Raw genomic sequence first — 16,956 nt, forward strand, 5'->3', positions numbered from 1 at the left:
TTGTTACTTGGGAAAAGAGACCACCATCACCACCACCACCCCCCCCCCCTCCCCTCACTGCAACCTCCTTTCAGTCAGTTGTAGAGAGGGATAAGGTCTCCCCTGAGCCGTCTCTTCTCCAAACTAAACAACCCCAGTTCCCTCAGCCGTTCTCATCACACTTGTGCTCCAGACCCTTCACCAGCTTTGTTGCTTTTCTTTGGACCTTCTCCAGCACCTCAGTATCTCTCTTCTAGCATGGGACCCAGGACTGGGTGGAGCCTCACCAGTGCCTAGTACAGGGATGATCACTGCCCTGGCCCTGCTGGCCACACTATTGCTGATGGGATTGGCCTTCTTGGCCACTTGGGTGCAAGCTGCCTCCTGTTCACCTGGCCATCAGTCAACACGCTGAGGTCCTTTTCTGATGAGCTCTCCAGCCACTCTTCCCTAAGCTTGTAGTGTTACATAGGGTTGTTGTGGCCCAAATGCAGGACCTGGCACTTTGCCTTGTTGAACCTCATACCAGTTGTTGCAGGTTATAATCAAATTTCCTTCATGTAGTTTGAATCTTATAGGCCTACCTCATATTGATAACAGCAATGACTGCAACTCTGAGAAATTAAAAAGAAATTATGGTAGTAAGGAGGAAATTCATACCATGTTCATAGGATCATAGGATTCTTTAAAGCTAGTTAAATAAAAATACTTATTTCAGGAAAAAGCTAATTCTGTTTTATTTTCTTACTTTTCCTTAATTGACAATATAAAGTAAAATTGTAAACGGTACTTGTAATAATATTGCAGTGAAAGATGCTAAGTATAATTGAATACTTAACACAAAGTTAGCAACAGTTAAACAGTTAAAGTGTTGAATTTAATAATCTGTGGTGGTTCTCATTTCAGAGAAATTCAGCTGTATAAGATCAGTTAAATTATAGGCTCTTGTGCTTCCAGGTCCAGGCTTGAACCTGAGCCGAGCAGTGTGTCCAAATCACCTCTTTCCCCTGAAAAATCTTCACAGAATCCTTTAGATGATTCAGAAGAAAAACTTTCTGCTGAGGAAAGCAAAGGTAAGAATAAAACCTAGTTACAGTTTACTTTTTGTGGTAAGGCCTGTTCTGGTCAATAGTACCTCCTACACATTACAAGGGCCTTTTTCTGTGACTTGCACTCTTCTATTTTCATCTTCCTGGAGTCGATCAGGCTTTGGTGAAGCACATTGTGAGACTGAGGAAGCAAAATCTTAAACTCTAGGCATGCTTTTCCAAATAGCATAAAAACATCATATGCCTTGGTGGATCCTTCATCCTCTCAATAAACTGTATGAACTCTTCCCTTTTTATTTACTTTTATCAATATCCATCTACTTACATGTCTGCTGAGGTCTGTCTGATATTTCCATATTCCTTTCACTGATGGCAAGGAATTGGAAGGTAGCTCAGTGACTTCCTGGGAACATTTTCTAGTTTTCAAGCACAGAGACCTTGAGTTGGACACTTGTACACTAGAAACTCAAAGACAGAATATGCTTATAGAGAGGAGGTTACTGGCTGGCCAGATCCAGATGTTTTGGAGATAATCTTCTCCACAGCATTGAGTTTCACTGGTGGAAGGATCACATCTTATCTTTCAGTGCGCAGGAGATAGCCAGAAGATCTGGGCAGTCTTTCCTACCCCAGGGTCATTTCAGCTAGTGCTGTTCTTGACAGAATATGTGAACATTGCTTCTGATTCCTTGGTGGCCTGCTTTTGAGGCTGAGGGATACAACTCCCTTCTCTTACCTGTTTTGGTCTGTCCTGGGATGTGTACAATGGCAGAACTTTGTTGCAGGGCACCTTTCAGAGTTATCGCTATGCAGATAATTTCAGATTTCATACTTAAAGAGAAGTCTTGTTTCTGTGATTCTGGATTTCTTTTTCCTGGCTTGAGTTCTCCTCCTTGTGCTGTCTAGAGGAGTTCAAGGTACACAGTGATATATAGCATGAATTTTTTTTTTTTTTTTTTGAGAGAAGCAAACTGTATGAAATGTGACATTAAATTAGGGAAATACTTCATCATGACAGAATAAATGCACTGGATGGCCACATTATTCTGATAATCAGTTAATTGTTTCTTGAGTGATTTTTGTTAAAAGACTAAAGTTCCTCTGGTTGGTGATTTGAGGGTACTACAGAAGATGGATTCATGTGAAGTGGGTACTCCATTTCTGGATGAAGTCCCTAATACTGAATTACCTCATAGTATGCAAGTGGTTTCATTTTCTGATATGGCATTGCTTATCTTCCTAAACCAGTTTGTATTTCTTTAGCCCTATCAGTAGGCTTCTCCCCAGTTCCCACACCCCCAGACACTAAATTTATTATAAGAAGTAAAGGTTTTGATTATGGATTGTTTCTAGTGCTTGCAGCATTTTTATAGTGCATCTTAAGTGATGCAGCACACAGATGAGTTTCACCTTAACACATTATCAGTGTTCCACAGCCTTGTGCTAGCATGAGCAGAGACACAGTATTGTAGTAGCATCTTCCTTGCCCTGTGCTCTTCCTGTACTGAGTGTCTCCACAACCTCAGGAAGTGTGCACTCCCACCACAGTGTCTGTACCATTTTTAGCTCCAAAAAATCTGTGCCACAGTGTAGAAAACACTCTTCTTTGGTTGCCTTGGACACAGGAAACCACTGCAATAAGCAGAAATGAGGCTTTGTTTGTTGCACATTAATTTTGATTCCTCCAATTCTCTTACTAGTTTATGCTTTAATTTTTTTATAAGAAAGTAGGGTCCTGTCATGTGAGTGGTGCTAAGGCAGTGCTTAGGAAGGATTGCTGGCTAGTCTTTGAAATCTTCTACATCAAAATAAATCTGAAACAGTTTGTAAATGCACATGGCCTCTGATTCCTCACATAAGTGTTGGTTGCTGCTGCTTATAGAAATGAGCCTCGTGACTTCACTGGTAGGTGGTTGTCTAAGAATGGAAACGGCATGAACAAGTTGACTAGGAAGCAAGCAGCTCAGTTTCAGTCTTACAGCCTTCCCCTCTGCCCCAAGTAACTTTTTAAATTTCAAAGCAGCTGGAGAAACGATCACTTTTAGAAATAAACTGTTTCACCCTCAGGATGATGGTGGTTTCGAGAATGGTGATCATTTGTATTTAGGAATTAGCTATCATCATCGGGTCTCTTGCATTCAGTATCTCAGCTGTAAAGACGGTTCTGAGAGCAGCTTGTGGTCCTGTCCTTAAGGTGAACATTATGATGAGCCGCTGAATGTCGTACTTGGCATGCTGAAGCACAACTTGGGTTTTGTCTGGGTTTTTGACAGAAACCAAAGCAAAATGTGATTACTTTTGTTCTGAGGCAGCGTGCCCATTTACATTAGAATTATACTGGACGTGCCTCCTGGTAGCAAACTAGTCTCTCTGGAGATTGCTTTTCTATGCTGACAGTATTTATTTGCATATTACTAATTTAACATTTAGTTTATGAAGTAAATGTAAATAATGAGTAGCTTTTGAACTGGTCCACAAGCTTAGCAGCTGCTCCTTTCAGTGTGGGGAAGGGTTCAGAGGATTTGATCATGACTTTTGTATCTCTGTCATGCGTTAACTACTTCTCTTTCTGCAAAAGAAATGGAGTTTGGCTTTTGCTGGGTGAATTGTATAAAAGCATTAATGTCAGCTCCATGAAAGCTGCAGAAAGCCAGAAAGGTACTGTAGTGACAGGAGGAACCCTGGGGAGGTGTGTGTTTCTCCTTTACCTCTTACCATAAGTAACTTGCTTATTAACAATCACATTGGATACAGGTGCTGTTTTTTTAACAGTGCTGACAGTGTCTGAAAGTAATTGGTTCCTCTGGGATAAAATAGGAATACCTCTTTTTTTTCTTGGCTCCATAAACTAATTATCTTATTTTCTTTGAACCCAGTAAATAGTTCATTGATACAATGTAAATACACTGATTACCCAAACAAGTTACGTTTTGTGTTTCTGTGAAACAAACTTGAAATACTGATGACACCCCATGGAAAACATAGTTTTTTGGTTTGAGTTTTGGAGTTTTTTTAAGTTTATTTTCTATATTCCTTATTCACATCCCTTATTTGTAACCTTGTCATTATTTGTACATTGTAGCTTGGTTGTTGGGAAGCAAAATACACATTTCTAAAGGAGACATAAACAACAATCCTCTCATAATATTTATGTTTTGAGAGTTTTCACAATTATTACAGTAAAGAATAAAGGAGAAAATTTCTCTTTATAATCATTCTCATATGTTTGTGAATAGGATTTCTCCTTTCAGAGGCTTCCCAAGACAAGTCATTTTCTGAATGATGATGCATTATTCCTGCTTATGCAACTGAAAAAAAAAAAAAAGGGGGTTTAGAAGGTTATAACAAAACCAAACACAGTCCTTGGAAATGCCTGAAAAAATGGGCTGGGATAAAAGGAAGTCTGAAATGATAAAAAAATAAAAACTACATCTTCCTGTATTTTAATTTGCAGCCTGCATCTGATAACTCAAAGCAGGTTCAGATCTGATCCATTGTGGGGTGATGCAAATACCTCTTTTGGGGTTTGTAAAAATGCCACAGCCAGTGAGGAGGAGAGAGGCCTTCTCAAGAGTGCAGTCTAATCGTCAGGATTTTAAACATTGAGGCTCGAACAGCTTCAGAAACAGCGCGTTCCTGCAGCACAGCATCTTTTCTTTCTCGTTCCAACTTCATCTATAATCAAAAGTATATAATTAAGCCTAAAAATAAATCTTCCAGAAGGGACTATTCCAGAAATAGCTGTTCAAGTTCTTTTATGCCCAACTCCTGCTAAGATTTATTCAGCTGATTAGCTTTAATCAAAGGGGAAGTACTACTGAAATCAATGAAGCAGCTATGATGCGTAAGGGTTAGTTTGTGGGATCAGATCCGATTCCTGTTATACACAGGAAGACCCCTCGCATGGCGTGCAGCAGGATTGCCACTGCAGTATGCAGATTGAACAGCATGAGGAAATGGAGCTTGTCCTGTGAACTTTGCTTAGAATGTTGCTGAGATTCTGATTTTACTTCTCGGAATGAGGAGCTGGTGGTTTGGTCAAGTCTCATTGGAAGATAACAGTTTGCATACAGACTGTCATTTTGAAAATCATGTGTTTTCTCCTGTTAGAAGACAAATGTTATGGTATTTTGTACCGTAATAAGTCTTAATGCAGTGTGAGTTGTTTCACATCCTTCACTATCAATGTGCAGCTTCTTATAGTTCACAAAATTAAACATATGCATTGACTTTTGTCCCTGTTGGGATGTTAAAGGTTATTAGTGTAATTTTGCACTGTAAGGGTAGGGTGAATCTCAGTTAATGACAAATGAGAGAAAACAATTTCATCAGCATTCTGAAATGGATGAAAAGTCATTTTCACTTCACTGTTCGGTGTCCTGCATTGTCTCAAGCGTTTGGTGGTTCTTTTACAGACAGGAATCTGCCTGATGCCCAAAGTAACCTTGGATTATGGGGGGATGGCAAAGGTGAAGATGAGCTGTCACCTGAAGAAATACAAATGGTAAGTATCTCTTGTGTCTTACTGTCCATTTTATTACATTTTCTGTGTATTCATATGTATGAAAGTAGAGATTCACCCAAATTCATTTTCAACTTTTCATTTTATGCAGAATGCCATGGCAAGAGATACCTCTTGCACATGGCTTCCTGGTTCTTCTGGTAGCAGTTAATATTTAAAATTGCTACAAATACTTACATGGAGCCATGAAATGAGAAACAACTGTTTTTCAGCAATTGAAATTAAAATATTTTTTGCAATTAGTTATGAATTGCTTTTTTAGCCAGGAAACAATAGAAGTCAAGGCAACATCAGAAAAAGCATTATGAAACTTCTGAAAGAATAAAGCATTGGCTGTTTTTTTCCGTGGACTATTTCAGCAGCACACCTTAAATAATTATACTATTTAACTATGAAGTGATGCTTTATTCCTTTTTATTATTATTTTTTGGATTATCAAAATCAGATTGGTTTACTAGAAGGAATAGCGACAAGCTTTCTGTCACAACAGAATCTCATAGATTCTGCATTTCTTTTCTCATGGATTGTTTTCTGCATTTTCCTGTTATCAGCACATTTATGTCTTGTTTGATCCAATTCTACTTCCAGTTGAACTGATACATACAGAATTCCTGACATAGACGTGATTGCTGGCAACCTATCTGTTAGGCTTTTCGATATTCCTAACATTTCTCATTTTGAACATGGCTCTGAGTTCTTAGAAAGCCCCCCTCCATTAGCACACGTTGTCTTCTTTTATATAAAGAAAGAAAACCTGATTTATAACTAGCCAGTAGATGTGCGATTTTCAAAATTGTGACTTTTACTAAAGAAAAGGGCTGCTGCAGCATGAGTATGTGAAGTTTCCTTGGCAGTGATTAGAGATGTTCCCAAACACAATATGCATCACTCTTCCCGTCAGAGATGAGTAAGTTGCACATAATTATGGTATGGTTTGTCAGAGAAAAGGTCCTTCAGAGGCTGCGCTTTATGCTCTCATACTGCTCTTGTGTGCCAGTCTGAAATCTAAAGGTTTAGTCCTGCTTTCCTTTTTCTCTTTAAAGAAAATTCTGTACATATTAGCAGCAGTCCTGGCTGACTGCGGAGATCGCAGTTGACTGGAGGTTAGCAAATGTGATGCCCATCTGTAAGAAGGGCCAGAAGGAGGATCTGGGGAACTACAGGCCCGTCAGCCTGACCCGGGTGCTGGGAAACGTTATGGAGCAGATCATCTTGAGTGTCATCATGCAGCATGTACAGGACAACCAGGTGATCAGGCCCAGTTAGCATGGGGCAGGTCCTGCTTGACTGACATCATCTCCTATGACAAGGTGACCCGCTCTGTGGATGAGGGAAAGGCTGTGGATGTTGTCTACCTAAACTTTAGTAAAGCCTTTGACACAGTTTCCCATAGTGTTCTCCTGGAGAAACTGGCTGCTCATAGCTTGGATGGGTGTAGTTTGCTGTGTAAAAAAAACTGACTTCCTAAAGGATAGAAAAGCTCTACAGAGGGATCAGGACAGGCTGGATCCGTGGGATGAGGCCAATTGCATGAGGCTTGGGGAAGAGTGGCTGGAAAAGACCTGGGGGTGCTGATTGGTGGAGCTGAACATGAGCCAACGTGTGCCCAGGCAGCCAGGAAAGGCCAGCAGCATCCTGGCCTTTATCAGCAATAGCGTAGCCAGCAGGGCCAGGGCAGTGGCGATCCCCCTGTGATCATCAGCACTGGTGAGGCTGCACCTTGAATCCTGTGTTCAGTTCTGGGCCCCTCACTACAAGAGAGACATTGAGCTGCTGGAGCGGGTCCAGAGAAGGGCAGTGGAGCTGGTGAAGAGCCTGGAGCACAACTGTGATGAGGAACGGCTGAGAGAACTGGAGGTGTTTAGTCTGGAGAAGAGGACGCTCAGGGGGCACCTTATTGCTCTCTACAACTGCCTAAAAGGAGGTTGTCGTGAGTGGGGGTCAGTCACTTCTTCCAAGTATCAAGTGATAGGATGAGAAGAAACTGCAGCAGGGGGGGTTTAGACTGATACTAGGAGAAATTTCTTCCCTGAAGGGGTTGTCAAGCATTGGAACAGACTGCCCAGGGAAGTGGTGGAGTCACCATCCCTGGTTGTATTTATAAGATGTTTAGATGTGGCACTTAGGGACATAGTTTAATGGTGAACTTGGTAGTGTTAGGTTAATGGTTGGACTTGATGACTTAAAGGTCTTTTCCAACCTAAATGATTCTATGAAGAGGGCAGGTTACAGTGTAGAAACTGCTATGTTGGTTTTAAATTGGAATGTATTGTGTCAGATCATACTTAACAATTCTCAGTCATGATTCTGCGATCCCTCCTCTGGGTAAAATAATGAATTAAAGCCCCATCATATCGCTACAGCAGCGATTTCTATTAGTATTTTACCCACAGGAGAGAGCTTTACATTGTTCAAAGTGGTTGCAGGACTATGGTATGATTTGCACAATAAATTTCAGTTTATAACCCTGAGTACAGGTATATTAATGGTTCTTACAGTGAGCAGGTGTCTTCTGGTTGCATTGGGTGACAAAAAAATCTCTTTCTGCTGTTTAAGTAGTGAAAATATCTAATTTTCCCTGACTTTATCTTTTTTTGTTTGGTTGGTTTTGTCTTAAATTCAGATGCAGTACATGGAATGACTTACCTCATGGGATATCAGAATGGAACTGTGGTTCTTTCTTGTATGCATTAGACTTGCAGAGGTATCTTAAGGGGTTTGTCATTTTATGCCATACTTAGGTAACAATATTTCCCTGCCCTAAGGGACTCCTTTAACAATCATTGAGCTATCCTGATCACTGGAGTTTGGTTAATGTCCCTGTGGTGGAAATCTCTTTGTGACACACTGGTATGTGATGTGTTCTGTGCTCTAACCTTTTGTTCAGCTGACTGATTTAGCATATCTTAACTGCTGTCTGTCTGCACCAAGCTCCATCAGCCATGATTGCACATTGCAAAGATCACTTAGTGGTTTAAAAGGCAATCTGTGACAGTGGAACGTTTTAAATATCAAAGGGACTTCCTAAAGAATGCTTTCTCAAGTGGATTTGTGCTATTTGTAAGGGATTAAAATCATTCACTGCTTCTTTATTGAAAACTTGCTTTCTAAATTAGTTATCTCAGTTTCACTAAGGCAGCAAAATAGGGAGTTTTTGGTGCTGAGTATTTGTGCAGAAATACTTATCCCTACAGAAGTCAGAAAAACAATTACAGTTTGGTGGCCCTATTTAGTCACTTGAGGACCAGCCAGTCTACTCAGTGCTAAATCCTGTGGCTCTTTCATTGCTCTGTTCTGAGGTGACTCCTTGGGTGACTCACTAAAACCAGAGACATACAGTGAACATAAAGGAGTGCACTGATGAAACAGCTTTTACTGTCTGCCACTGTGAAGCAAATATCACTGTATTAGTCAATTGTATTGATACATGTAATTATGTATATCTGTTGAAGGAGTCACTACAGCCAGCAGTGACAATGACACTTGAATGTATTGCAACACCGACACTTCTACATTTAACAAAGCCACTTATGTTTAGGTGGCAGTCAGTGGGAGTGCAGGGAGCTGTGCAGTGTGTTCTCCTCAACTCACGGGGCCAGGCTGCTCTACCCAAAGTAAAGGTAACAGTGCCCAGTAGCTGCCCTCCTTATCTGTAAGCTTGGACTCTCTGGAGCCCTTTAGCCAAGGTGAGGTAGCTGATCTTGCCAGTAAGGTAGACAGTGAACCTCTAGTACAAAAAGAAATCCATATTTTAAAAGATGAAAAATCATTTTTCATTATTCTTCATTACATAAATTAGCTGTGTCAGACTGTGAAGACAACCTTTTTCTACGAGATTCACTGTTTAAGCTTACCTGTCATTTCACACTCACTTGTGCCAGATTAAACCTACGGATTCCTGGTTTTTAAGGCAGTAGCCATTTCCCGTAAGGCATGCAGGTTGACAATTAATTTGCTGTTGGCAGAGGGTCAGGTACTGGTCCTCTGAGTTCCTGATGAGCCTAAAGCAAGTTGAAAACTTACAGCACAAAGTGTGTGTGTGTGGGGGGGGCAGTGGTGATGGTGTGGGGCATGATAAGGAGGCAGTGAAGGTGAGGGTCAGAAAGGTAGCTTGCCTTCTCTCATTCTCTTGCTTTTCTGTGTTGCTGTGGCAGTGCAGAGTCTTGCTCAGCTCCTGCTCCCTAATATCCCTTAAGCCAGCCCTATCATCTGGTCCTGTGGTGGGATTCAGTTTATTAACCTGCCAGACAACTCGGGAGGAAAAGTGGTCAGTGAGCTAAGGTGTCACAGTGTGAAATCAGATGAGCAGCAGCACTTGCTTGGGATTGTGCATGCGGGGAGGGAGAGGAGCAGGACAAATTCCTCAGTGGCTGCACTAGATCTTTTTCACTGCACCCTCTGCAGTGTGCACACATTACTTCTTCTCTGTTAGTGCTATGGAAGTACTTGATATGGCAGAAGTTTCAGGTGGAACATTTCCAGGGAAGCACATCAGAAGCCACACAAACTGTGTAAGGAAGATCTTCAAGAACTGGGGTAGAGATGCTGGTGGCGCAGCTGGGACAGGGAGGGGGTCATAGTGGTGAGCCAAAGGTGGCCACCAGACATGGCACTGAGTAATGTTGGATGTACATACTGCTGCAGACTGGCTCCATGCAAGCAGCTGTGGGTCATGTGAACTGCATGTCATAGCTACTGAGTTTCATGTTGCATCTTAATGATGAACTGTGGTGTTTAAGATCCTTTGCAGTAGAGTGCTTCATTTCCAGCTGTTTCAGTAGTGCTGCTCTAAAAGCAAAATGCCCATTTGCCTTTCACTGATGTAACACAACACTTGCTGTTCCCATAATCCATAATCCTCTGTGATTCAGACCTTCTTTTCCCCCTCCTTCCTTTTGCTTTTGTCACAAGATGACTGTTCTAAATACTTACTATTTTCTCTGGGCAACCCCTCCTTTTTTGCCAGCTTAAATGTCAGGTGTTTGCTCAGATAGTGAGCAGTTCCTGTTGCAGTGACTGCAAACCCAGTCAGACTGTGAGCAGTGCTGCTCTGCTGGTGTTCTTTTGGCAAGACACTGCTCTGTTAAAAAGGATGAGACCTTGCAAGGTGACCACAAGGACTGCTGCACTTGTGCTGCTGCTGAAAGTGTAACGTGACTGGATGATGCCAGGATCCCAGTGTGTTATGTAGGCTGGCTCAGAACAAGGAGACTAACTGACCTAGAACAGGGCTTGCTGTCCTGCACAGCTCTGTTGCCAAACTCTACATTCTGAATCCTGTTTCCTGGTATTTGCACTGCTGCATTTCCTGCTCCACTTTGCCAGAGTCAGGGAGCAGGTCCTGCTTCAGTGGAAACGTGTATCCTATGTTTGTTTCTGTGTAACCACATAACAAGGTCTTTGCCAGCTTTGTGAGGGAAGTGCAGACACCTTGTTGGTTGTGGGTGTACTGCAAAGGCGCAGCTGTTACTGAGGCTTTGGTCATGTTGAATTGACTGGTAGAATACCTTGAATAAGCTTTACCTGCCCCCTCCGGAGAGGGGCTTGTGGCCACTCTGATACAAGGTGCTCTGCTGTCCCAGATGGCTGGGGCAGGCCACAGAGCTCCCTGAGCATGAGCTGCCATCAGCCAAGTGGCCAAGCTGCCAGACTGCGGGATGAACTCACTCAGCATCTCTAAAATCCCAGTCAGGCCGTCCCAACTGGTTCTTTCTAAAACGCAGCCTTTATGGCACAGCTTCCAACAGGCTCCACTACACCAAAGGATACCTTTTTCAATTGTATTTTGTCTGTGCAGGTTTTGTTTCAGCAAACCATGTAATCGTACTTGCTGCATGATGGCTTGTTCTGTAAGGAGTCCCAAATGGATCAGGCAGTCAAGTACACCTGAAAAGTCACAGCTTATTTTCCTGTATAAAGTCTCTATGCTGTATTTGGAAAATGTAGTGCTAGACGTTTACTAAGGTTTTTCATTGATTACTCAAGTTTTAAATGGACGATGTCTACTGGAATAACTAAAGCAAATGTATTTGTGAAGTATGAAGTATATATATCAAAATATTTTATATTGTAGCGAAATCTAATAGCTGTTCATGTCATAGGCAGTACGTGAGTAATGTGAAGGACAATGCAAAGATGTTATGAAGAGCGTCACATGCTTGAAAAGCATCATATGCATAAAGAGCATGACAAGCACTCAATGGCTTTCCCTACTCGATAAGGAACAGATTTCACTCACTGTATTTGTCCTTCCTGCAAAGTAACGTGAGCAAGTTAGATTTGGGGTTTGTTTCACTGAGGGGAGGATAATGACAAGTGTTACAGGGAGTGGTTACAAACAAGCAGATTCATATGGTTTATTTAGATGACTATCGGTAATTCCTGAACATGTTTCCAGTTGGGATGTATTGTAAATAGGTCGCAAGGACAGGTGGAGGTTGGTTGATCTGGGGTGGGTACTGAAGAGGGGTTCGCCAAGACCAAGTATGTGAGCTCACGTGTGTGATTTCCTTCTTCTAGTTCGAACAGGAGAACCAGAGACTCGTTGGTGAAATGAATAACCTCTTTGATGAAGTCAGGTACCACTTCCTGTTACTTTTGCTGCGCCTGATAGTCCCACAACCTGGACAACCCTCCACAGGGTGCATTTGTGCAGGATGCCTGGCTGCAGGAATGGCAGTGGTGTGGTAGGGGAGGGATCCAGGAAACCAGCCGTGTGAGTTCACACATTGTGCTGTCCCACAGGTGCTTCTGAGTGACACACAAACCATCCAAACAGCACTGGTTAAATTCGGAAGCTTTACATTGACTCAGTTAAGTTTCAAAGATGAAGTTTTCCATTTGTACCATGTTGTGCACTGCACACGCAGAGGGAGGTGCAGTCACTGACCCCCAGGCAGGGACCTGTCCCAGTGGTCGGGCCGTTTGCTCTCTGTGTGCTGTGCAGAAAACCTGAGTGGGTAACACAGAAATGGATTTTGGATTATTAGTACTAGGCAAGGGGAATTCCACACTTCACAGCAGGACATAAAAAGGCTATGTCAGAATGAACCACTTACGGTTCACCATGGATTTTGTTACGTTAGATGAAAGATGGACCATAGGTGGATTCCTCATAGTGAAGGCCACTCTTTGCCAATTTCCAGGTGGAGCCTCTCCAGAGCATCCCAGGGGCTGGTGTGTCCCAGCCAGGCACTGTCATAGTGCCCATCGCAGACTGTTGCTGTGGAGCTGCCAGTGAACAAATGGTGGCTTTCTGAGCAGCCCCATCCCAGGCTGGAGAACCTGCATCTGCAGGAGCAAGCAATGTTAGCACTAGTGTCTAATGGGATTTTTCTGTTCTTTGCCCAGACAAATTGAAGGAAAAGTGGTGGAAATCTCCAGATTACAAGAGATATTCACTGAAAAAGTCTTGCAACAGGTCAGTATAATACTACACCAGCAAATACAGCTGGGAGATTTTACTGGGGGGGGGGGGGGGGGTTGGCCTTGGTTACATGCAAGATGGAAGTTTAAGATTAATTAATATGTGATGCAAATGTGAAGTGTTCTGATTTTCAAATGCAAAATCAAGATATTTACTGTTGTTACTTACTGGGGCTGGACAATACAACATATGTATTAGAATGATCCCTCTGTCTGAGAACTAGTGTCCTGGTAAATGGGTTATAGCATCTCATCTGGAAATAGTGGTACCTCTTCCAAAACAGCAAAAATTAGATTAGATTTGGTTCTAGATAATTGGAAGACTTCCTGCTGGTCTGGGTGGTCTCCATTCAGACTCATGAAATCACAGGTAAAGAAATTACAGGTTGTCTGTACCTTTACATCACTGACACTAAGATGTCCATCATACCAGATTTTAGAATTCTGCTTGTTGCCCAAGTATTTGGAGGTGTGTTTTTCCCGACATTCATCACTGTTTCTCATTTTTAACAGGAAACTGACATTGACAATATCCATCAATTAGTCGTGGGTGCAACAGAGAATATCAAAGAAGGCAACGAAGACATACGAGAGGTAATGTCTCAAAGTTGTGTTTTAAACTCATTTCTCTTCATTCTCATCTTTGTCCAACCGCTGCTTTTAACAGTACCTGTGAGCTCACCCACAGCACTAAGCAGTGTGTGCTGGGGTGTCAAGGCACAGTTTGGGACACTTGTGCAGGCTAGGGAGGGCTCTTTGTGGTAGTGCTTATCTCACTGACCATGACTGAAGGGCTCCACAGGCCAGCAGGAGCTCTAGCATCTACCTGGCCTCACTGAACTGAATTGACATGAGTTTAAGCACCTGTGGAGTTTGAAGAAAAAACAAAAAGGGGTGGGGGGAAACTGCAGACTACGAATAAAGGACAGTGCTGGAATTGTTGAAGCTGGAGTTAAATGCTGAGGGTCAGCAGAAGAGTCATCATGCTGAACCCATTTCCCATGCTCCTAGCAAGCTAATCTATCCCACTGTCTTACTAATTAGAATGAAATCATGTTTTTCTTTCAGGAACTGAGATTTCAGTAAAAACAGACTTCCTGAATTAGGCTGCTGAGTAAATAGCTCAGTTGTTTGGTTTGCTCCTTCCTGAAAACTCATCCTTGACTCACATATTCTGTGTTATCTACTGCTCAGCTCTCCCGCGATGTGCACCAAATGTGGCATGAACTCAAGTTGTCTTTGCCTCATTTTTCACAGCTGTAGGTAGAACTAAGTTTCCTGAACCATACTGAGCAACAGTAGAGAAAGGTGGCAAATACAAAACTTTGTCACTTACAGTAATGCCTGAACTGCATAAAAAAATCAATTCCATGTGTAAATCTGAAAAATGAAAGTCAGGTCCCTGTATTTGCTGGTCTCAATGTTAGGATGGGGAATCCAAGAGAATGCTTGTTCTGAGACTGAAATACATGACTGATGGTGCTAACCCAACTCCAGAAACAGTTGTTGGGTTTGGGGGTGGTTTTGGGTTTGGTGTTTCTAGTCAGGCCCTGTTCATTAGAATGGTGAAGGCCTGATTACTTCTCACCACAGAAGTTCACTTTTGGAACTTAAACTGCCCTTTATGCGTGTACATTTTGACATAGTTCTTAATGTTTTGAGTTCCACTTAAAATTACCTACTTTAAGTTTTTGAGAGGAAGTTCAGTGTGACAAATCTGAAGGGGTGCAGCCAACCTCACTTATTCACCTGAAATTGATGGCGAGCTCTGTTCTTTCTCTTGTGGGTGAGAAGAGGGAAGCCACTAAGGGCTATCCTGGGTTGCCACTGCTGAAATGCCACTGTGTGTTTACTGGTGATGGTAACAGAGAACTTTTTCCTCACAGGCCATCAAAAACAATGCTGGATTTCGAGTATGGATTCTATTCTTCCTTGTGATGTGTTCGTTTTCCTTGCTTTTCCTGGACTGGTATGATAATTAAAAATACAGTGCTGTCTCCATGCTTTATTTGTAGCACTTTGGACACTGGTTTCAGCAGAATGGGGTAAATAGCACACCTGCCTCTTCTATGAAGTTTTTCATACTGCTATGATGGGAATATCTTCCAGCAAATAAATGTGTATATATCCATTAGTGCAGAGGGAGCTGATAGCATTCATTTTAAATCCCTTTATCAAACATTAAACCACACTTAATCCTGCAAAGAACACAGAAACCTTTGAAGGAGCTGATAAGAAAGCTGCAAGCAGGAGCACAGCTAAGAGGAGAAAATAAACCAATGATGGTTTTATCATAATCACCCACACATCTGTGATGGCTGGAGCCCAGCTCCCCATGTGCAGACCACAGCAAGAGAAAACTGGTACTGTGCAAAAGCATCTACGCTGTCTCAGGCTTTTATTTAATCACACCACTGCAGTACATAGTGATCACTTTGCACATGTTATGACCTCGACTCCCCATCCTCTGAAACTACTTGAGTCAGAGAGCAGGCTGATTTAATAGTAATAATAATGGTAAGAAGTCAACTAAAGAGCTTTACTTCTAGGTGAAAAGAGAGAGTACAACACAAACAGATTCTGCAGTGAAACAGATGTGCTGGGGTGTTGGAACAAAGCCCAGGGAGTCAACATTAAAGCAAAACAATTCAAAGTACTAAAATAGGCAGCAATTTGTTAATCAAGATTAAAAAAAGTTCCAAAACCAACTGTAGATGAGAATCAATAAACTCCCTCCTGTTAAATCAGAGAGAAACTGGGTTAGACTTCACAAAGCATAAGCAGTCTCTTTCTCCTAGATTCTAAAGCTGAGCCATTTTTAATGTTTATTGTTATCAGAGAGAGAAATAAGTTGTTTCTTATCAGTACTTACTTGTGCATTAAAGTTTTTATTGTACTAAATTTAAAGGGGGGAGCAGATGTCTCAATCACTTTGATGTAGGAGGGTGCTGGGAAATAGATCTTTCTATCCTGTAAAATCAGAATGGCCTCTGTAAATACGCTGATATGAAATATATGGTTTGCTGTCTCTCTCTCCTGAAATGTCTATTTCTAGATGTTGTACGCAACAAGCAGCAGCATCCTTACTCCTTACTCTGCAGAGTGAAAATGTCAAAAGTTACCCATGAATACATTTGATACAGCATCTGCCTATTGCAAAATGCAGACACGGTGTGTTTTCAATTTCTTAAGAGAAGACTGAAGTTTTTAAATGCAAAGAAAAATTTGGCACATAATTTATTGCTTTTTATGACTTAATAAAAAGCCTTTTACACATCTTGTGTAATGGCTGTTTCATGTCAAACCTAAAGAATGAAGTAAGAATGGTTATTTTAACTGTATTGGTAAGAAAGGTGGTTGATAAAGTAAATCTACTGGAGAAAAATCAAAGTAGAGCTGACCAGATCTTGAGAAACAGCCCATACTGAGGGTTTTCCCTTCATTTTGATATAGTCTCTACCAAAAAGGAACTTTTGACATCTCCACTACCCCTTATCCCATTCACATGACATGAACAGAAGGGTGACTGGCTTGCCCAGATGCTCCACACACTTATTTTGTCTAACTCTTAAATTAAGGTTTTTTTTGTAATATATATTTAAGATTTATAATAAAAATGAAAACATGGTTTCACACAAAGAATAGATAAGTCTGTAATTACAATGGAACTTCTGCGTGCATCCACAATACTGTGTTCTTCTATGTCTTTTCCCCTCCCCATACATGAACAGTTCTACTCTTCACTTTCTTTCACATGTAGCTTTAAAAGATCCACTTCTTGTACCCAGTCTGCTGGTTTCATGCGTGATGCTTTGTGGTTTAAAAAGTATCACACTGCACACCATGCATAAACTGAGAGCTCTTTCCAATTCATAAAAAGGGAAAATGTTAATGTAATAAGAGAAAATTTAGACATGTTACTCCCTCACTTGCATCCAACAAATTATATGGCAGACTACATGTACTGTGCATAGGCTTTCT

The 16,956-nt window shown here is 41.6% G+C and overlaps 1 protein-coding gene across 2 annotated transcripts in view; it reads left to right on the forward strand.

Moving 5' to 3' along the window:
- The window catches only part of STX18 (syntaxin 18), a 63,763-nt gene extending 47,146 nt beyond the window's left edge, over window positions 1-16,617 (forward strand). For both annotated transcript variants that reach the window (XM_057426842.1, XM_057426841.1), the window contains 6 exons: window positions 937-1,052; window positions 5,444-5,532; window positions 12,070-12,128; window positions 12,901-12,970; window positions 13,489-13,569; window positions 14,862-16,617. In XM_057426842.1, coding sequence (XP_057282825.1) covers window positions 937-1,052; window positions 5,444-5,532; window positions 12,070-12,128; window positions 12,901-12,970; window positions 13,489-13,569; window positions 14,862-14,957 — 511 coding nt within the window. In that variant the 3' untranslated portion in view covers window positions 14,958-16,617. The remainder of the gene's footprint in view (window positions 1-936; window positions 1,053-5,443; window positions 5,533-12,069; window positions 12,129-12,900; window positions 12,971-13,488; window positions 13,570-14,861) is intronic.
- Window positions 16,618-16,956: the final 339 nt, after the last annotated feature.

This window comes from Pezoporus wallicus, unplaced genomic scaffold (genome assembly GCF_028554395.1).
Source record: "Pezoporus wallicus isolate ANWC-B61680 ecotype Strahan unplaced genomic scaffold, APGP_CSIRO_Pwel_v1 scaffold_13239, whole genome shotgun sequence".
Taxonomy (NCBI): domain Eukaryota; kingdom Metazoa; phylum Chordata; class Aves; order Psittaciformes; family Psittacidae; genus Pezoporus; species Pezoporus wallicus.